Raw genomic sequence first — 22,500 nt, forward strand, 5'->3', positions numbered from 1 at the left:
AAGGTGGGGATCGAACCAGGAACCCTCAGGTTGCTGGCACGGCCACTCTCCCAACTGCGCCACGCCGTCCCCGTATATATATATATATATATATATATATATATATATATATATACACCTGTGTATATATATATATATATATATATATACACCTGTGTATATATATATATATATGTGTTTGTGTGTATATATATATATACACTCATATTGATATTGACTTTTTTTTAATTATATGTTTGATTTGCGTGACAAAAAAGAAGTGTTGTAAGATTAATTGATTGCCTTAACCGGTGCACAGATGTGGCTCGACCAGACAAGATCTCTGGCGCTGATATCAACTCCATCTGCCAGGAGGTGTGCAGCACCAGTTTTTTTCCACTTGAAGACCTGTTCCAATATCCATTTAATCAACGTTGTTTCCAATGTTTTCCTGTCAGGCTGGCATGTTGGCCGTGCGTGAGAACCGCTACATCGTCCTGGCCAAAGATTTTGAAAAAGCCTACAAGACGGTCATCAAAAAGGACGAGCAGGAGCATGAGTTCTACAAGTAGAAAGAAAGTGTGGGACGATGCAAGTTCATCAGATTAAGTTTGTACCAACGATGTGTCATCTGCAAGCTCTGACTTGCTGTCTTTCTCCGGGACTCATTGAAGTGTAGCTAAACATGTAACTCGCCTCAAAAAGTCCTTTACTTAATGGTGGAGTCTTTTTTCTTTTGAAAAGGCACTGGAGATTAGGCTATAGCTACAACTCAGTTGAATCTAGAAGTACAAATCCATTAAAAGTGTTTGAATAAAGCTTGTTTGTCTCATTTTCTATTTCTTTCAAATCCATTAGAACAGTATGAATGCAGCGCACGTCCGACTTCCGGCAACAACTATGTGTTCCTACTTCCGGAACCAAACGCGAGTGTGTGTTTTAATCGTGGCAGAATCCATAACAAACAATGAAGACGACTATTTTTGGACAAATGAGGATTCACAACCTTATCTTTTTGAAGCTGAATATACGGAGGATGAACTGCTGCTCATAGAAAGAAGCGAGCACGACGAGAGGGTGAAATGTCAAAGCAGACGGAAGCCCAGAGAGTGAGGTCGGCATGAATTGACCGTAAATGTGGAACTTGGAGCCAAGCTATTTCGACATAAATGTAGTGCTTACCCAAATAAACCGGGGAAAAAAGTCCCCGGCCAGCTGGACCTAACAGGCAACTGTCCACTTTAATATTGTTCATTTTACACGTAGCACGTCATGCAACTACAGTACATATGCTGTCTGGCTTGCTGTGTACAAACAAAACATGAAATAATACTTTACAGATACTGTAATATGATTGTTCATGTTTTTCAGTCAGAACAGATTGGTGTCCTATTGCATTGTGTTGTGTATTACACACTCAAATGTGTTTTGTTTTGTCATAGAAGCTAGCTTATCTCTTTCTGTAGTTAGCTAATACCGGAGCACACCGATGTGTTAGTACGCTGGAAAAAAGAAATCCTCAGTGTTCGCTCTTACAATAACAATGTCACTACAGATTGGTTATTATACATGTTACGGAACTTAAATCAAGTATCGTTGACAGTTTTTGAATGTATTTTTAAACTTATTTAGAGGTAGAACTGATTGCTATCAATAGCTGCACTGCTAGCCTCCAAGAACAAGCCAATTTTTTTTATATTGCGAAAAAAACCAACCCTTTTGTCTTCTTGTCTTTTACGACTGTGAACGAAAAATGTGCAGTTTCCCTTTGACAGCCCTTTTTGTCATTAAAACTTTGTTCATTATGGCAAACACACAAAATATGTAATATCCCACCCCCTGCCAAATATTTCAAAGTGGCCTTTTTAATGTGAAATAATTGGAGCCTTAAATATGTCAAAAACTCATTACAACACTGATTTTGATTCATTATTATGTTTTGAGCAACAACAGTTGTTTTTTTTAATTCTTGTGTATTCAAAAGAGCCCCATTCATAAGTGTTAAAAATAAGTCATCCATTATTTTTATTTTATTTTATTATTAAAATGTTTTTGTTTTTTTTAAAGCCCTTTTCGTCATAGAAGTTTTTATTTAATTTTTTATGACAAACACACAAAATATATGCAATATTTTCCCTTCAAAATATTTCAAAATGGAATATTTGATGTGATATAATCGGAGCCTTCAATAAATATTCCTAACAATATTTTGAGTCATTATTTTTTGAGCAGTGACAGTTTTAAAGAAAACATTATTAAAGTCAACATTGCAACTTTTTTCGTTACATTTCGTCCCCCCCCCCCGCCCCCCCACTCTTTTATGTTTTTTTTTCAATAGTATAAAAAGGGAAGAAGCAAGCGACAGCAAAAACGATGACGTCATCTTTGTTGAGTCCCAGGGAGTTCTACACTTTTTTTACCCCAGCGTTCAACTTCCAAACATTTCTCTTGTACGCAGCAGGCTCGTCCTTTTAGGAAATGTTCACCAGCGACTCGAAATGGGCTTGCCTGACGATTAAACCACCTATATGAAGGTAAGCACTGAAAAGTGAATTAACGCCAAACAGGCGTTAGTTTAGCGGGCTAATGCTACTGCTACTGCTAATGCTAATGCGGGTTGATTCGCAGCAGCTTGGCCGACGAGAGCGCTTGTGTCGGTGGACACTAAAACGGGCTTCTTCTGCTCTTTTTTTTACGCTGCTTCTGCTTCCACTAATGTTGACCCTCTATGTTAATATATTAGATAATATTGTGCTCCTTCTCTTTTCCTACATTAACCAGTTATAACACTGTCTCATGCTCCTTTGTGTGACTGATAAAAAAACAAACACGCAAGTTAATGTTAAAAATATTAACGATCTAAATGTTGTTAAAGTGTTAGTTTGGTATTTATTTCATTTTTTTTAAACTTCTTGTAAAATAACTTTTGTGATCTTCGTAGATCACAAAGATCTTCGCCAAACTCGAATCTACGAATCTTTGTGATTCGTAGATCACAAAGATATTCGCCAAACTTTCTTCTTCCAATTCCTGCTTTACTTGTTTGACTTAATGGATGTCAAAAGTATGTTAAGTGTTTTTTTTGTTTTTTTTTAGGGAAGTGTTGTAAAACTTTTGGAGTTGGAATGATAAAAGGTGTTTACGTGAAACTGTGTAACAGATATAAAAAAAACCCCACCAAATGACATAATCGACTTCAAAAGAGCACAGACCCTGGTGCAGCCAGCTGACACTTCAGTGGAGCCATTTCTACATACAGCTACAAAGAAAAACCCAAAGAACAAGCAATAATACATATTGCGCACATGCGATTGCAATGCCTAAAGACAAACAACATACCAAACCACCATCTGTTGGGGTGAGGGTTAGCAGGCCAGAGACCGGAACTGATAATACCAAAGCAGCCATACTCCATCCTTGGCTGTGACCTACACATTATTGCCGATCAATAAATCAATCAATGTTTATTTATATAGCCCTAAATCACAAGTGTCTCAAAGGGCTGCACAAGCCTCGGTACAGAGCCCACATAAGGGCAAGGAAAAGCTCACAACCCAGTGGGATGTCAATGTGAATGACTATGAGAAACCTTGGAGAGGACCGCAGATGTGGGTGACCCCCCACCCTCTAGGGGAGACCGGATGCAATGGACGTCGAGTGGGTCTAGCATAATATTGTCAAAGTCCAGTCCATAGTGGATCTAACATAATAGTGCAGTGTTTCCCATAAACTGCCATGATACCTGTGGTGGTGGGGGCGTGGCTATGGGCGTGGTCACCATGACATCATCGAGTAATTTGCATAATTTACTACAATGATATGATTTTCTCTAAAAAGGCTCAAAAAATGTATACTTACTCATTAATAATAACAGTTTTGTTTTAAACGTCCATCCATCCATCCATCCATCCATTTTACAATATAATTACAACACTTTATGTACATATTTATATACAGATTTGAACAATAAGTTATTCACTGAAAAATATTTATTAATTGTGGTTCTTACAAAAAATATATCTTATAAAATATAAAAGCTAAAATGTCTCATAAAGCTCTGCCCCTTTAATTAGTGCATACTAAATAATTTAACTTTAGCCTGTTTATCTTTATTTTTGCACATTTTAGCAAATAAGCAATACTTTCACTTTTGTTGAAATGTTTACACTGTTGTTACAGAATATTTCGTTTTGCACTTTTTTGTATTGGATGTTTATCTTTATTTTTGCACATTTTAAAGCAAAATAAGCAATACTTTTACTTTTGAAATGCTTATACTATTGCAGAATATTAAGATTTGCACTGGATGTTTACTTTTATATTTGCACATTAAAAAGCAAATAAGCTACTTTTAATTTTGTTAAATGTTAAAAGTTTTAAATGTTTACATTGTTACAGAATATTTTGTCATGTTGTTGTCAATGTTGACTGAGTGGCCATACTTCTTTTTTTTTTGTAAATAAAAGCCATGCCTTTTGAAAAAAACTGGCCTACTTTTATTTTTTCATCTTCATTTTAAATAAAATAAAATAAAAAATAATCAGTAAAAGGAAAAATAATCTATAGATGAATCGAAAAAATAATCTATAGATTAATCGAAAAAATAATCTATAGATTAATCGATAGAAAAATAATCGTTAGCTGCAGCCTTAGTTTTTAGTACAAGTTATTTCAGAGGCGGTGAATCAAGGCAAACTAAGTCTGATACAATTTATTTACAATAATTTTTCAAAATGATAATGCATTTTACTTTATACATGAAGTCAATGTCATGGCCTGGTCTGACAACGGCAATTGGAGAAAGTTGGAGCAAGATTGATGAAGACTACCGTTTCACTCGTCATGCCTCAGAGTCTGCAAGTTGTTGTTAAAGCCAGGGGTGGTGCAACTAAGCACTACTGATGTGTTGGAGTGTTGTTTCCGTTTGTTTCTTCATGATTGCATGATTTCTTCCTCAGAATGGAGTGAGTCCATACATTGTTCATTCTGCTAATGTAACTGTTGCTGACGAACCACAATTCCAGCCAGAAAGTTGTCATTTGAAATGATTTTATGTCAGTTATGTTATTTTTAACAAAATTAAACTGAATGGACATCCTCCACGACTGCTGATAATGTCTGCCAGGGGTTGTATATTTTTGTCCATATCGCACAGCACTAGTTCAGGGAAGTTGTTTGTGTCCTTGCCGCACATCTGCAGGTCCCTTTTTTTTCGTAAAATGTAGTTTAAGGCCATTTCTACACTAAGGTTATCCAGGCTAAATCCCACCTAACCTTATCCTTGTCCACACACACACAATGGTCATTTAAGACCCCCTCCTCTCTCCGTCTGCCGGTGCAACGCGACCTGGTACGCATGCGCGGAAAATGCGCACGTCATAGTCACCTCCCGTCTTGCTTTGTGTGAAAGTTCTTAAATTTAACAATTTCCAGTGTTGTGGTATTTCAATTAACTGGAATCCAGTGTGCTATTGTAGTGAATCACACCTGAGCCATCATAAATTATTAAAATCTTTAATAAACACGTGAAAGTACACAAGGTGACATACAACATTTTACAACAATCAATCTCGGGATCTAGATATCTAGTCAGGACACACCTCACTCTTTTGCCTTCACCTTCATTGGCCATTTGTTTTTGGTGACTTTATAAACTCTGGACCTAAATGTTGAGTCCGCGACATACATGGCGGACAATAACTGATACAGTCTGCTTTGCCAGTCCAAAAGTATTCGCTGTTTTCCGTAGTCTTCCCTTGACGGCCAGGTAATACAAAGCACTCGCTACCTTTTTTATCACATCCACGGGAGCCCGCATTCTTGTTGACTCTCCTTCGACAAATAGACAAAGTTTTGCGGAAAGTAGATTCACAGCTGACCCGGACATTCGAAAGTTTTCTTGCCGTCTGTGATGTGTTGTATCCGAAATAGCTGCAATCGCTTTCTCAATATATTCATGTGTGATTTCCACAAGTGTCTGTATAGACGGAAGGAGAAACACGGCATGTCTGGATGACTCGCCTCCATATTTCCAATGGTTAGCTCCGAGTTACGAAACCGCTTTATTATGAAGCTGGCTGTGGCGCGTTCTTTCTGACGTCACTTTCTCTCCGAACTCAGTTTGTAAACGATCAATGAGTCCATACAAAGCTAAAAGCCAGAGGTTCAAGAAATACACGGCGCATTTATCCGTGTAAAAAATTGTCTGAGGAGGGGGACCTTAAACGATAGTTTAGTGTGGCTGAAACGGGGCTTAGGCTAAATCATTATGCGTTCAAGGGGTTATCCAGCTTAGTGTAGACATAGCCTTAGTCTGGACTTTGATCAATTCAGCATTTGAAGGATGTCTTTTAGCGATTCAGATCCCAAAGACCTCGGTGGAGGTCTTTGTGTTTGTTCTGCTGTGTGTTTTTGCTGTCGTCCCTGCGGCCTCCCTGAGTCATTCTTCATCTCCATGGTTATGGTCGTTAGCTCTGCAAGCCGCTGCACTTCTTGTGCAAGAGGATACGTGTCTCTTTTCCCCCATGGCACACTTTGCTGTCAAACCGGCCGGGCAGAGAAGGTGTAAAAAAAGAAGGGTGTGCAGTCCGTCCCGGCGGATTGGACCCTTGGGATGGGGGGTGGGAGGAGCGCCTGGGAGACATGTACCAGCTACAGCCATAATGAATGGGCTTAGCTCAGGATGGGTTGCCATGGCAGGAACGCTGGCACCCGTTGTTTTGCTCGGTTGCCACTTCACCCCTTGGCCATGTTTGCACGTTATTCCACTGGCCTGCTCGCACACACACGCTGAATGTTAATTTGACTCTAACTTTGTTGTGTCTATAGGGCAGGTGTTGCTTTGTCCAAGTATATTTTTTCAATATCCTTCTTTCGTAGTCCGTGACCAAGCCGCACCTTTTATTAGCAGAGTTGATTGGAACACCTTTATCAGTGTTTCCCATAAACTGCCAAGATACCTGTGGCTATGGGCGTGGTCACCATGACATCATCAAGTAATTTGCATAATGTACTACAATTATATGATTTTCTCTAAAAAGGCTCAAAAAATGTATACTTACTAATTAATAACAGTTTTGTTTTAAACGTCCATCCATCCATCCATCCATCCATCCGTTTTACAATATAATTACAACACTTTATGTACATATTTATATACAGATTTGAACAATAAGTTATTCACTGAAATATATTTTTTAATTGTGGTCCTTACAAAAAATGTATCTTATAAAATACAAAAGCTAAAATGTCTCATAAAGCTCTGCCCCTTTAATTAGTGCATGCTAAATAATTTAACTTTAGCCTACTACTACAACCATATTATTTACCAGCAACATAAAGTGAAACAGAGGCAGAGATGTCCTGCCACAGTCAGTAACAAATAAACAGAAAACAGTAGTGGTGGTAGATAGACACAGAGCTTCATCAAACATCTGATCCACTGAACAAAGAGCTCCAAAAATCTTGAACTTTAGACTGCCATCAGTTTTACTCCCTACACAGTGTTTCCTACTGCCTGCAGACTTTGCACCCTTTGTTTTATACACATTTTGTGTTTCTAATATAAATACATTTAATAAAGTCAAATACAAATAAGGCAACAAGAGAAGTATCCTACACTTCTCTTTTGTAAAGTAAATCTGAACAGCCGATATGGGCATCTACATCAACTATATGATTTGCCTGAGAAGCTGGAGAGGACAAAAAAAAAAGATTATTTAGTTTTTTATTTTTTTTAATTTGTGGCGGACGTAATTCTTTCGTGGCGGGCCGCCACAAATAAATGAATGTGTGGGAAACACTGTTTATTGTTACTGCTATAAATGTAGTATAGACTTACCCTTTAGTGTTTCGCACAGACTGGAAACCTAGTTTACTGTTGTATTTTTCCATTACTGCTTCTTTCTTCTTTGTCTACAGTCAGTATGTTTCCCTGCACTAAATTAGTCTGATTTCTCCAAAAAAATTGTCTCGGAATAAGCTTTCTACAACACATGGACATAACTTAATTTGATCGTGTTTGGCTTTTTAAAAATTGGATTAACACAACTAGACTATGCAGTTGCCAACCAATTTTCTCTGTGGAGGACCAGGCAACTGTTTACTACATAATTCACACGACTAGCAACAGATTTGTTGTTTAATAAATGTATGCATTTTTTGCCATTTTAATGAACATGTGTGCATCATCGTCAATCATGCAATTTATTCAATGACAACGTCATATAGGCCGCGCCCTAGCCACACCCTGGCCGCCAGTAGTATACTACCCTGGATTTTAATGTCTGTTTTCATATTAGCATATAAGATAGCCAGCTGGTGCCAGTCAAGTCTTTTGGTTCATCAAACATCTTGGTTTTTCAATAACTTTTTTTTAAAAAGGTATTACCAAACGTGGTTATCGTTATAATCCTTAATCAAAAGTTAGGGAACAAGGTCGGCAAGGTTAAAATGTCAACGCAAGGATCTGCCAATGTATCCACAATGGCCCAAGTTCCTCTCTACAACAGGAGCTTTTAAGGAATTTTCTGGAAAAATGCTTATCTCCCAAGTTTTAAACTGAACTCGGTAGGGCGCTATGGTGTCATTCCCGGGACGGATTTGGGCCCTGTGCCGCCAGTTGAATAGCACTGATGTATGGCGACGTCATCAGACGAGGACAAGCCGTAACTCTACGCTCAACACGTCCACGCACACTTGAAGACGAATCCTTTTAAAAAGTGTTACCTTGGCCAGCGTTTTCAAATGTTTGTGTGTTGACAAACAGCCAACCGGCATAGAAAGTATGAGTTTTTAAAGTATCAGTAGGACATGGTCCTATCTGTTAAAGGGGAACTGCCCTTTTTTGCCATTTTGCATATCATTCACAACCCTCATGTAACTCACTTAAATGAACGCTAGCCGATTTAGATCACAATGGAATCAATAGGAGTTGCTCTCTTCCGCCAGAAACTTCTATTTTTGAGTCTGAATATAAGGAGGATGAGCTACAAGTTTTAGAAGCTGTGTTCTAAACAGATGCAGCTTTAGTGAAACACTAAGCATCATGTAGCAGTATTGCTAAGTGCTAAACAAGATGTTTGTTTTATTTTATTTTTACCCTGTTCTTTATCTTTATTTAGTAAAGATCTGTTATTTTCAAATTATAATTACTTTATCTTTTAACAAATAGGTAAAAGTTTTAAATATTATAATATACAAACTATCAACATAATAAAACAATCACTTACTGTACAATGTCTGCTCTCAATGTTTATATCTTCCCGTTTTTAGATGAAGGGTTAAAAAAAAGTGTGTTTTGTGTCTTTGTCACCATCTCCGGCCGGGTCTTAAGTTGGATGTCAACGTTGACCAACTTCTCGGTTTATTTCCACAACCTTCTCTTATCTAGGTGAGAGCCATTATTTTTAGGTTTAAACAAATACAATTTGATAAAAATCTGGTATAAAATGTTAGCGTGCTAATGTTAGCACAGAACAGTTAGCATACTTTTGAGACTAAGGAGAGTATCGGAAGTCATGATTTTTAGGTTTATACGAATAAAATGAGCATAAATGCTAATTTATATATTTCCGTTTGGATAAAGAATTCATCATAATCCTCACAAAGGGTAAAAAAAAAAGTGTTTTTTTTGTCTTTTTTGCCATCTCTGGGTATAAACTGGATGTCAAAGTTCACCAACTTGTGGGTTTATGTCCACAACCTTCTAATATCCAGGTGAGCGGATTGCTTTATAATCTAGAATTGACTTTCACCAACTCAGAGGCCATGCAGCAGCTCAATATGTCAACATAGCAGCATAAGCTAGTTAGCTCCTCTAAAAATAGTGTGTTTGCGTTAGCGCTTATAATAACAATATCGCTAATACTTTTGAGATGTAATGTTGACATAATTTCGCTGGTGTTGTCCTTGTTATAAATAAATGTAACTTTGAGCAAGTTGCAAACAGTCCATTATCATACAAGCGTCCATTTGAGAGTAATTGTGTTGGAACAGTTCTCCCTGAAATGTCATCCATTTGGAGCGTCTCGCCTCGTCCTCCATGATGCGGATGTTGCTGACATGCTTGACTAATTGTTGTTGATGTTACACCATGCCAAGCGATGTCATCGCTTCCTAACAATAACAATCCTCTGCGCCCATAAATGATTTACACCTTTTTATCCCGCTAGCAAAGCGAAGGCTTTCGGTCTGGATTTTTGGGTCAATGTTACCCAAACTGTCCCTCGAGAGACCCCATCCACTTCCCCTTTTAAAGGTCTATTTGTCTGATCTCCCCCGAGGGTGGGGGTGCATCCAGAGCATGCGTGTTATGTCATTCCTTTTGAGATGTGGATAGTGATGCAGCTGACCCTGAGCTCTTGTCCCTAGACGATGATCTATATTTAACTCCATTATCTTGCATCCATTCATTTGTGTGGTGTAAGCAAACATGCATGCAGACATACTGTATATCTATTTTCACTTTATACCAAACTGTATTATTAACATGTTTCCTATACATATGTGCATATCAATGTACTTTACTTTATGTGCTTAGTTTCACAGTGACTTCATGGTGGAAAATATCAATAAACCCACTTAAGTTATTTTTTTCCATCTCTAATTTAAATTACTTTTTTTTGGCAAACTCAATTCCAACATTGAGAGACAGCAGAATATAGTGCAGCCCAGTGTTGGCGCTAGGAATTTTCAAAATGGGGTCCCAGGGATCCCATCAAGTCATAAAAATGGGGTCCGACGGTAAATGTTTGGGGTGCCACTTTTTTGTAAGCGTTTTGAAAACAACTCAGAATCAGAAATACTTTATTAATCCCAGAGGGGAAATTAAGATTTTCAGCACAATCCCATTCAAAATCAGACAAACATTACAGGGAGACAGAACAGGATCGCTGCCAACTTCCAACGCCCCTTACAAAAAGGGTGAGAAACAGGTAAAATGTATTCAGTCTAAGCCTGGGCCCCTGGAGAAGGGGTCCAGACTGAGGCCAAGGGGAAAAAAACTCATAGCCATAGCACACATAAGCATGTGTGTAAGAGGGAAACATCAAGGAACACAAAGGACATTAAAGACATTAAAAGAGAAGCGCTGATGCAACCAGCCATTTCTACATACAGCTACAAAAGTAAAACAAAAAACATATACACTGTGGTGGCCTCTGCGTTCCACGCCATCGTCTGCTGGGGTGGGGAGAGCATGGTCAGAGACAGGAGTAGACCCAACAAAGCAACCAAAATCAAATTACAGTATATTATTCATGTAGTTTGATCATTTTCATTGACTGATGTGCTAACATCATGTGGTTTATTTTGTACATTCGTAGCGTCAACTACAAAGAATTGCTATTGCGACATCTAGTGGACACATTTAGAACAGCTGTTTCATTCAAAAATTTCAGGTTCATTTTTATACTTGGTAAACTCATCCCGCGGGCCGGATAAAACCTGTTCGCGGGCCTGATCCGGCACTTGGGCCGTATGTTTGACACCCCTAATCTACATAGACAATATGATTTGTCTGGAGAGGACAGATAAAAAAAAAAAAAAGTTTATTTAATTGATTTTCTTAATCAATTAAGAATCGTTACAAGAATTGAGATTCATTCGAAAAAAAAAAATTTTGGACAGATTGATTGTACAGATATGGTGTTGTTTCTGCTGAGCAAGTATGCCTGACGCGCCTCCTACAGCGCATTGGGTCAGCTGCAGGGTCATCAGCCGGGGACCACCGCTCATTGGAGTTTCGCTCTCTTTAACCCCGGAACGCCTCCTGGTGGCGGAGCGGTGGCAGGGACGTCTCCCTGCCACCCCCTGCAGCTGACCCATCTTATTGCCTTGACCCCCAGTACTTATCCCTCCTCCTCAGCCACAACCAGAAGCTTCCCTTTTCTGCTTCCTCAGCAAGGGCCTTAGTTTCCCTTTGGAGCTTTGCCCCAGTCGTTCCCACATCTCGGAGCAGCCTTATAGTTGATGTACCGACGAAGCCCCGACAGCCTATTTCCACAGGGTAGATGGTAGTGGACCAACCTGCCTCTCTGCACTCAGCAGCCAGATCTGCATACTTGGCTGCTTTGCGCTCGTAGGCTGCCTGGATTCCCTCCTCCCAAGGGATGGTGAACAACCCTACTAACACAGATTTGTTTTTAGTATATGCATAACATCTTTTTAAAGAAAATTATGCATCATCACTGATTATGCAAATTATATGATGACGCCACATTGGCCACGCCCCCAATGCCACAAGTATATCAACAAACGGGGTAAAAAAAACCTGGATTACTTTGGTTGCTCAGACAGCAATGTGTTTCCACTAGTTTAGATTGGTGTATGTTTTAATTTGTATGGAGAAAGATGGTAATTAGGGGTGTGAATCTCTGGGCACTGATTCCTCGGGCGAGGATTCGATTCAGAACAGATTCTGGATTCAACACGATTCATACAATGTATTATTTGGTATAATGACTATAGTGAAACTTTTTCAAAACATACTACAGGTGGGTAAAGCTCCTTATGGTTGCATGGGAGAATGGTCTGAAAACATCTCTTTAAAAAATTATTTTTAAGAAAAAAAGTTTATTGATCTTTGAAAATTATGACTCTATTTTAGAATCAGGATGAATAGGAATCGCGGTTCGAATGTGAATCAATTTTTTTTGTGCACCCCTAATATTAATGTCTCTTGAATTCATGTTAGCATTTAAGCTAGCTACCCAGTAATGAGCGTGCTAGATTCCTTCTCAAGTAAATGAGCAGGATTACCCCAGTATCACAGTAAGTTTATCTACACACAGTGAGAATTCAATTTAAAACAGTAATACTAACCACATAGGTTTTTTTGCGTTTTATCATTAAAACCTTTAAAACATCATCATTTAAACATTACAATCACATTTTGTCTTTAAAACCCTTTATCATAACCGTTACATCCCTAGTTGTGTTGGGTCTCTTTAGCGAGGCAGAAGTTTGACAAATGTGAATAGGATGTACAAGAAAGTCAGATGTACATTGTGCAACGTTGTTTTACATGCACAACTTTTGGATTATATCAAATTAATGTTGCAGAATTAATTCGAATGCAAGTATTTTTTTTGGAAAGCTTTAGCCGTTTTTAGAGCAGTTCCACCGCTGGATGGAAATTATGTGATACGTCTTATGAACTCGAGCTTCAACGACATCGGATGTGTGAGCCAACACTTGTATTTGTTTTTGTTGCTCTCAACCCCACATGGTGTTGTCGGAGAACAAAGCTAGTTCATTGTTGGACAAAATGCTGTGTTTTTTAAACTGACATCTAAAAGTGTTTTTTTTTAATGATTTGTTTTTATTAGGGCTGTCCAAGTGAACGCCTTACCTATACATTTCAACAACACCACACATTATTCTTTAACGGGCAATTAACGCACACATGTCCCTTTTGACCCGCGGGCCGTGCCATAGTGGCTGGCTGACTGAATTATTGTGTTAATTTTTTTAATGACTTCTTCTGGTCTAGTCCTCATTTACAGAATGACTAGCAGGCTGAATATTACATTTTATTAATTAATAGAGGTTAAAACATTGCCATGTAGAGTTATGAATACCATTGACTGTAATGTAGAAATATCACATTTTACATTACCAAACATCTTTGACAATAAAAGCAGGATCGTAACAATCCACATTTTGTGTTATTAATTTGTGAAACTGGTATTTAAACATGGTGTAGCTCAGGGGTGTCAAACGTACGGCCCGTGGCCCACAAGATGGGCAGTATAAAAATGAGCTGCAATCTTTTTAAAGAAAGAGGCTGCTGTTCTAAATGTGTCCACTGGATGTCGATATAGCAATTCAAGTGTAACCCACATAACACATGACACTGTTTAAAGATGACGTCTTAGCTGATTTTAAGCGCCGTCTGGATTGGCTGCCGCTACTCCAATTAGCGCAGGTGCAAGCAATCAGCTGCTCCTGTTGTGGCTGGCAGCAGATGGCGACAGACTGATGCAGTAGCGACGCACAATACCTTCTTTCATTGTAAATTATCAACTCAACGGATAAAGTAACAAAATGGTAAGATGTAAAGACTTATGACATTACCTCATTGCTTGAATGGGCGATGCGCACCCTGAACTCCATTGTAAAAATGTGTTTCTACATTTGTTCTATTTTATTTTATGCTTCAATGTACATGTTCACATTGGTTAAGTTTGTAGTTATGTTACCTTGATTTCGGTTATGGCGTCATTTTGATAATTGTTTTGTTTATTATTGTAATATTTGAATGATGATATAAAATGTGTTGTTGTAGTTGCGGATGTCACCAATGCGGTGGTTTGAGGAAACACTCTGTTGATTTTCCAAACACGTCTTCCAACTGCCAACATGAGAATGCTAAACAGGAAGTGCTTAAAGGTTCCATATGTAATAATTTCATGTCAAGTCATTAAATGGCCCTGATATGTCAAAAGGCATTAATAAATCATGTTATTTTCGAATACCTTTATAACTGATAGCAGTAGTTCAGCTGGGATATGCTCATTTCAAAATTAGATTTACAGCCCCGAAATCTTATTATTTTCATTTCGATGCCCCACCCTCCACCGTTTGACCAATTAGAAAGTCTGTGAGTGTGTCACATCCAGGTTGCCAGTTATGCACTGCCCCCTTCATCTGGCTACTGCCACTGGTAAAGTTGCTAAACATGTCAGACCTTAGTAAACCTAAAAGGCGTCGTTACGATCCTCAACTTATTCATGACAAAGTCAGTAACAAAACGAGGATTTGTATCGGGGATGCCTATGAAAGATGGAGACAATTGAAGGCGGAGAATATTTTTTCATCTGACGCCAAACTTGCTAATTTCCTCCTTGATAGGTAAGTCAGGCATTTACGTTTTCTTATTACTTCTAATAAATGGAAGTGTGGGATACTTCTCTTGTTGCCTTTTTTGTATTTTGACTTTATTAAATGGATTTATATTATTTGGGGCAGCCGGGCCGGAGAAATATTTTTGCTTAATTAAAGTTTAATTAATAGGCTCCAGCGACCCCGAAGGGAATAAGCGGTAGAAAATGGATGGATGGATAAAGTTTAACTATACATGTTAAGATGTGGCCTCAATTATTGGGTTTGGCCTAATTGTCTTATTTCCTAAACGCCTGTTTTCATTATTGAAGGCTGACTCGCACAGCTGAAATGCGTCTGTGGTTGATTGTGCCAATTTGTGTGTGCTAATAAAAACAGGTGCACTCACTCTTCTTGTCTCTCGTGCGTTTTTTATGATTATTATACGGTGCCGTTTAAATGGTGGTTTCTCCACGCAAATCCGCTGAGTCGTTTTCAACCTGCCAACAATACATAAACAATATAAAAAGACAAACCACTTAATAATGACGACAACTGTTTTAAATTTTAAGAATGCAATACAGTTCATTGCATTCTTTGCATGCAAAATAGTAATCAATGTTAATTTTGCCATCATAACATGTTTGAGATGAAAATACATACTGTATATACAACATTTGTTCAAAATTAATATTCCCTGAGAAAGTTAAAATAAAGCTATATTAAAAAATAAAACGATAACAGTTTTCATTATATCAAACATAAAAAGTCCGAGCACCCACTGGCAGAAATGTAAACGGCGCATATGCTATACAATTAGTTTAAAATTAATATTCCCTGAGAAAGTTAAAATAAAACTATATTCTTAGTATCAAAAATAAAACAATAAGAACAGTTTTCATTATATCAAACCTAAAAAGTGGATTAGGTTGTGCCTTTTAATACTGCATTTGAAATGTGCAACCAGTGGTGAGTCACCACCAAGCAAAAACCGCGCATGCTCAGAAAAGTAGCGTCAGATTTACCGCCCGTCCGAGCACCCACTGGCAGAAATGTAGATCGCCGCATATGCTATAGGGACAATAGTGGGTGCAAGTGCAAGTTATCCAAGTAGCATGTGGTTGCATGACTTGAATAACCGGAATAACTTTGCACGACTACTTTCGCGTGGTTACTAATGAAAGGCTAAATGCACACGACAGCTCGGGTAGCTTTGTTAGTTTTCAACGCCTTTTGGCGGCATTTGATGACTGCGCGGGAGTGAGAGAACACATCCTGGTTATCATAATGAATAACATTTACTTTACTAACACAACTTTTGCGTTTACATTTGATAATAGATGACTTACCTCGCCTCTGGCCGTCCTTTAATCGGATGCTTTCTCGACAGGTGCTGCAGCATCGAACTTGTGCTATTGTGGTATGCGAGCTCCACTTTGCAATGTTTGCATGCTACTGCGTTTTCCTTCCATTTTAGGTGTTCCCACACCTTAGACAACTTTTGTTGCTTCTTAATTCCCCTCGTTTTGCTATGGCTCTTGTCCACTGCTATCTGCGGCGTCTGCCATTGCGAGTTATGTCGGCAAAAAAGTTGACTAAACTCAAGCGTATTTAAAGGAGCGGTGTTGTGCAGTGCAGGGGGCGCATGATCTGGCGCAAACACGCTGTGCAATACCTAAACAGTCCGTGCAAAACGTGAGCTTTCACTACTAAACGAGGCAAAATGCTGTAAAAAAACAACAAAAAAAGACGCCTCGAGGCAGCAAAAATTCCTCGAATGTATTTTGTAATCGAATTACTCGAGGAATCGTTTCAGCTCTAATAACATCGTTAATCGGCAATGATTTGTGGGACAAAATATCGTCCAGGAAAATGTGTTATCAGCACAGGCTTGCTTATTCTTCTGTGGTTCCGATACTTTTACACTAGTTTTGGGTGATACTACAAATTTGAGTATGGATTTGATACAGGGGCAGTACTTAAAAATGTAAAGATCAGTGATTGATTACATTTTTGGTCACAATTTTTGAAAGCAACTGCACAAATGTTATTTTTTTTAATCCAAACTCGCAGGCCTGTTTGCCGTCTTATAGCAATGTCTGTCGGCTGTTTGCCAAACTCAAGACAATTCCTGGGATTAGGATCATTGACGGAAAGCTGCCTCCTTTTAACGAGTACTAATTGACGTGTAACCAGCAGCGCATTAGCCAAGGCTGCTGGACACCAGGTCGAAGGAGGTTAGACGAGGACTTGACCAACTTGCGAGTCAGTGTTTTTATCCCATCATCCGAGCGGTCCATGGAAGGAACTGCGCTTGGTCCAATTAGTCGGGCCTGTCCAACTGTGTTGTGCAGCCCCCGTGTAAACAAACGCAATCCATTTGTTGGCTCATGCGCATTGTTTGCATCGTCCACGGGAGGGAAATATTCTGCTGTAAATCCCCCAAAATTGCTGACATCAACAGTTAAGCCAAATTACTAGAATTTTGACAGCTGCATGTTTCATACAGTACATGCTTCTTATTTATTTATTTTTCTAAGTGTCTTGACTTGTTTACTGCTTCCTTCAGTTGCTGGCAATGTTGGCACTGCTTTTTGTCAGAGCCTCATTAATGTACCCTTCCGTGTTTGTGTAACATAGACAAATAAACTCACTCAAGGATCAAAATTTTGTTTGAATTTAGACTTTCGCTCTGGACTGTATTGTCTGTAGGGATGGGTACCGTTCACATTTGAACTAATGCGGTACCGAATCTGTACCAATTTTCTGTACTTTTGTCTTAATACATGTTAATTTTTTGGTAATACAATGTTGTCTTTAAATGTAACTAAGTAATTTTCAACCTTCATCAAATATTTTCACAACTTTTGAGATGATACATGGAATTACAACTGGTTGGTATGAGGGGGTCTGTATCGCTTTTACTGGCACTTTGCGACATTGAAGAGGGTGGCAAGAACCCCCCCACACAAAAAAAAATACAAATGTGCTGACCTGCTTTATGGCAAACGTCACTCCCCATTTCCCAATTCGTTAAGACCGTCATTGCAAACGCCTGCGTGCTGGCAGATAACTGAAAGAAGAAAAAGAACGCTTACATGCAATTACCGCTATCAAGGCCAAAAATACAACCAAAGAAACAAAGTTTTGTCTGAGGTAGGGTTGTACGGTATACCGGTATCAGTATAGTACCGCGATACTAATGAATCATTTTCGGTACATACCGTCTCTGAAACGTACCGGTCCCGCACCCTGCCGCGCCCGTGTCGAAGTCACGTCGTGTCATTGCTGGTTTACAAGCAGACGAGCATGTTCGGCGGCACACAATCACAGAGTACTTACAAACAGACACAGCGTGTAGACAGAAAAGGGAGAACGGATGCATTTTGGCTTAAAAACTAAAGATAAAGGGGAAGTTATAACACTGAAACGCCCTCAGGAAAAGATGCTTTAAGACATGACTAGCTAGCTAGCGGCTAACGTCCATCCGCCGTCTGCAGTGTTTTAGCTACTTCTAAATCACTAATCCTGGTCTCCATGGCGACAAATATAGTACGTTTCTTACAAGTATCATCCCTGCAGGACGAGGAATAGCTAAACATGCTTCAATACACACAGTAGCTCACCGGCGTCACAATGTAAACAAACACCATTGGTGGATCTACACCTAACATCCACTGTAATGATATCAAGCACAGGCACGTATCTAGTCGATACTACTACGATTCAGTCTATATTTTTTGGCATCACATCTTTCGTTTAAAAAAAAAAATTATACTATGTTTACAACCATTTTGAAGTTGTCTTTATTTTTAGGTTATCATGCCATGATTTTAGATTTTATTACAACATATAACACGATATACATCCATTCATACATTATATTACTTTACTTTATTTTCACGTAAAAAAAATATATTTTAAGGTGTGGCGACCACTTTTATTTTATTTTGTAGTAGTAGCTACTTCCTTGTTCATTTACAGAAACTTCCTATGTTTTCACTATCAAAGTGCGTATGCAAGTGACGTCAAAGCCACTTTGGGGTCACGTTGGGGCCTGTGCGCATTTACAAAGGAGTCTGAATAAGATCACTTTTTAGTTGCAGTGTAAACAGTGGGCTGAAAAAAATCAGCTAGCGTTGAAAAACACAGGATGGACGAGCTTCACGCAGCCCTGGTTGGATGGGTATGTGTCGGACACTTCGGTCTCCATGGACAGATTCTCGCTCATCCGCGCGGACCGGACATTAGCCGGGTTTTGTGGGCGGCCTGGGATCGAGTGGGCTCTCTTGGTTGCTTTATTGGGTCTGTTCCTGTCTCTGGCCAACACTGCAGAAGCCACCGCGGTGTATGTGGCTGTTGAAATGTTTTTTCTGTTTTAGTTGTTTGTCTACGCATGTGCACAATATGTATTATTTATTACTAATTCTTTGGTTTATTTTGTAGCTGTTTGTAGAAATGGCACTGTTGAAGTAGCATCTAGTTGCATCAGCTCTTTGCTCTTTTTTAATGTGTCGTATGGCCTTTTGTGTTCTTTAATGCTTCCCTTTTGTTTCTCATACCAAGATGGCGCCTGCGAACGGCCGCCGGTACTGCGCTCTCTCGTAGTTGTTTTTCTGTATTTCTTACATTGGACTAAGGGAGCACAGTCTACCAAGTCAAACTTCTTGTGTGTCAAAGGGGAACTGCAATTTTTTTGGGAGTTTTGTCATAAAAAAAGATGTGTGTTTTTGTCTCTCTTTATAATTGCGAACAATAGGTAATATTCCAAAAAAGTGCAGTTGCCCTTAACCTGGCCAATAAAGCTGATTCTGAACAACAGAAAAAGAGACTAGACTGTACTGACTTCAGGAGCCATGGTGTCATCTAGTGACCAGTGCTACTGTAGTATTGATATTTTTTGGTCATTTTTGAATTTTTATGCTTAATCTGGGTCAAACATATATAAAATATGCTTTAGAAAAATCTGCTAGAGAGTGAAGCTGCAAAATTTGAGATGTGATGTGGCAGAGGATGACTAATCCTTCCCAACTTCTGTATTTTATCTTCCACAGTTGTCCGGGAGTCACCACCCTAGTTCCTGTTCATCCAGTTGGGCCAGTTGCTCCTATCCACTTAGCTGCCGGGAAGTGCGACCAACGCTGTGCGCAGCCTCTATGGGACAATAGCAGAGGGCATCCTCTTCCTCCATCCCCTCCCCCGCTCTCCACAGATGCTATCCCCCTAACAAACACTGTCACCCGCCCACACAGACAGTCCTCCTCCCACGCCGGTCACGGTGCACTCCCTCCACCACCGCCAGTCAGGCAGCGAGCGGCGGACGGAGGCTGTGTAATCTTGAAGCACGGCCCGCCTACGCTCTCTTTTTGTGATGGCGACTGTTATTGTGGCTGCCGGAGCCCCTCTCCGGAGGCGACGGGAGGAAGCACAGGAGGCGGTGTGAAGGGAGAAGGGACACTTATCATCGGACTTCTGGAGGCTGCGCTTTGAATGCGCGTTCATGGGGAATTGAAAGCACATGATGTGGCACCGGCTTCGCCGCCTCCTGCCAGTCAAAGATTGGACCAAAAGTCCACTTTGGAAATATTCGGAACATACCTAACCTCCGGCAAAGGAATGCAGTGAACATGGAGGAAAGTACTTTTTGACTTCTATCCTGATTGTTATCCTAATATCTTTGCTACTGGTGGTCACAAAAGACGAACGCCACCAAAAGTGCCTTTACTTTTGTACTCCTACTTTATACTGTCACGTAATTATGTGACGTCACATGCCACAAGTGAACAAATAGCTGATAATCTTCACTGTAGTTTTGTAAGGGCTGCCAAGCAAACTCCTGTCCACGCCAGATAGGCCTCAGACTGTCAGCGTAGCCTCTTCCCGCCCGTCGCCATGGTTAAGTTGCAGTCCAAATGGCGCTACCTGTTCATGTTCCTGGGCGTCCAGCTGGTAGTCATGGCGCTGCTGTCCCGGGAGGGCTACCAGAAGAGGGTCACCTACTTCATACGCATCTTCCGCAAGTCGGACGGCGCGGCGACGTCCGCCCGAAACCAGACCGCAGCCAATGTGCCTGGAAGTGACGTGTACGCGAACCTCTCCCTACTGTCCAGAGGTCAGAACAATGGAGAGGTGGTTTACTACTGCCCCAAGACCTCCCCTCTCACAGGTGAGCCATGCGAGAAGACCTCCTTCTTGGTGCCACAGGAATTCTTGTGTTCTTTCATGTCCCGGGCTGGCTCATCTAACCAGTTACTAACGAGCTCCTAACTCAGGGGTCAGCAACTCAAAATGTTGAAAGAGCCATATTGGACCAAAAATACAAAAACAAATCTGCCTTGAGCCGCAAAAAGGAAAAGCCTTATATAAGTGTTATAAGTAAGGCAACATATGATGTGTCTATATTAGCTATAATAGCCTACTATCAAAATGACTGTGTCGCAAATCTTCGTTGACAGAAATGTTGAAGTGTAATATTTATTCGACACATTTTTACAACGTTTGAAAACATTAGTGAAACTGAGGCTTCTGGAAATTACTGGCTTAGAGTGGCCAAAGGTAAAGATGTGTGTCCATCCATCCATTTTCTACCGCTTGTCCCATGTTCGGGGTCGCGGTGGGTGCTGGAGCCTATCTCAGCTACATTCGTGTGTCCAACTTAAAGGAAATGGCAAAGCTATATTCTTCTGATAGATTTATTACAATCTTTGCAAGCTGGGTAACGTTTGCTGTAGTCTGGAGCAACATGGTAACGTTTGCTGTGGTCTGGAACAACATGACACACAAAATGCAGCCAATTTTACATACAGATAATGTGTCATGAGCTGTGTTCTGAAAATTACTTTTTAAAAAGTAATTAGTTAAAGTTGCTCGTTGACTTCACCAAAAAAGTAATTGAATTACTAACTGAATTACTTTTTAATAAATGTAATTAATTACTAGAGGAAAGTAATTTATACGTTACTTAAAAAACCCAAACTATAAATATCTAACATATGCATTTCAGAGGTGTGTAATATAAGGGCACAGTGTGCGGAGACTGTGCTTTTAAAAGGCGGGGCCTGGTGTGAGGTTTGACGTCCCTGAGGGCTTCAACGGAGCTGTGTTTGTTAGCAGCGCACTTTGTCGGATTTGACACCAGCTCTTTTGAATCTTTTCACCGGATTGTGTTGCCTCTGCTTAATAAAGAGATTGAATGTGCTTCGGTGGCTGTCATATCTTATTTTCAACAAACGGGGTATTGTTTGGATGGCATGTTTGTCACTTTAATCATTGTTTGTTGTGCGTATGGTATTTTCTGCTGTGTCAAAGTGTGATGGTGCCTCTTCCTGTTTGATATCAAGTTCATGTTAGTGCGGTGCTGCTTGTTGCTTTTACGGGTAAAAAGATATTTCCTGCATTGAACTTGCACACTTATGACGCTGACTTGTTGTCGACATTAAACCACAGCAAAAGTAGCGTGCCACTTTACATAAAGTCGCTAACGGCGTCGTAACGGTCCTAAAAGTAATTAGATTACTCGTTACTAGTAAAAGTAACAGTGTTACTAACGCCGTTATTATATAACGCTGTTATTTTATAACGCTGTTATTACGAACACTGGTCATGAGACATGCAAAAGTGCACTGAATTCTTGAATCAAGTTTTATTTAAAAATAATGATGATAATTAGACACACACTATACTATCTTGGCAGAACAA

At 39.6% G+C, this 22,500-nt stretch overlaps 1 protein-coding gene and 1 pseudogene across 1 annotated transcript in view; both read left to right on the forward strand.

The window, feature by feature from the left end:
* The window catches only part of LOC133660481 (26S proteasome regulatory subunit 6B), a 20,001-nt gene extending 19,190 nt beyond the window's left edge, over positions 1-811 (forward strand). Inside the window, exons 10-11 of the mRNA XM_062064020.1 lie at positions 299-354; positions 438-811. Coding sequence (XP_061920004.1) covers positions 299-354; positions 438-551 — 170 coding nt within the window. The 3' untranslated portion in view covers positions 552-811. The remainder of the gene's footprint in view (positions 1-298; positions 355-437) is intronic.
* Positions 812-2,362: 1,551 nt separating this feature from the next.
* The window catches only part of LOC133660797 (beta-1,4-galactosyltransferase 3-like), a 34,972-nt pseudogene continuing 14,834 nt past the window's right edge, over positions 2,363-22,500 (forward strand).

The sequence above is a fragment of the Entelurus aequoreus genome, linkage group LG11 (assembly GCF_033978785.1).
Source record: "Entelurus aequoreus isolate RoL-2023_Sb linkage group LG11, RoL_Eaeq_v1.1, whole genome shotgun sequence".
Classification (NCBI taxonomy): Eukaryota; Metazoa; Chordata; class Actinopteri; order Syngnathiformes; family Syngnathidae; genus Entelurus; species Entelurus aequoreus.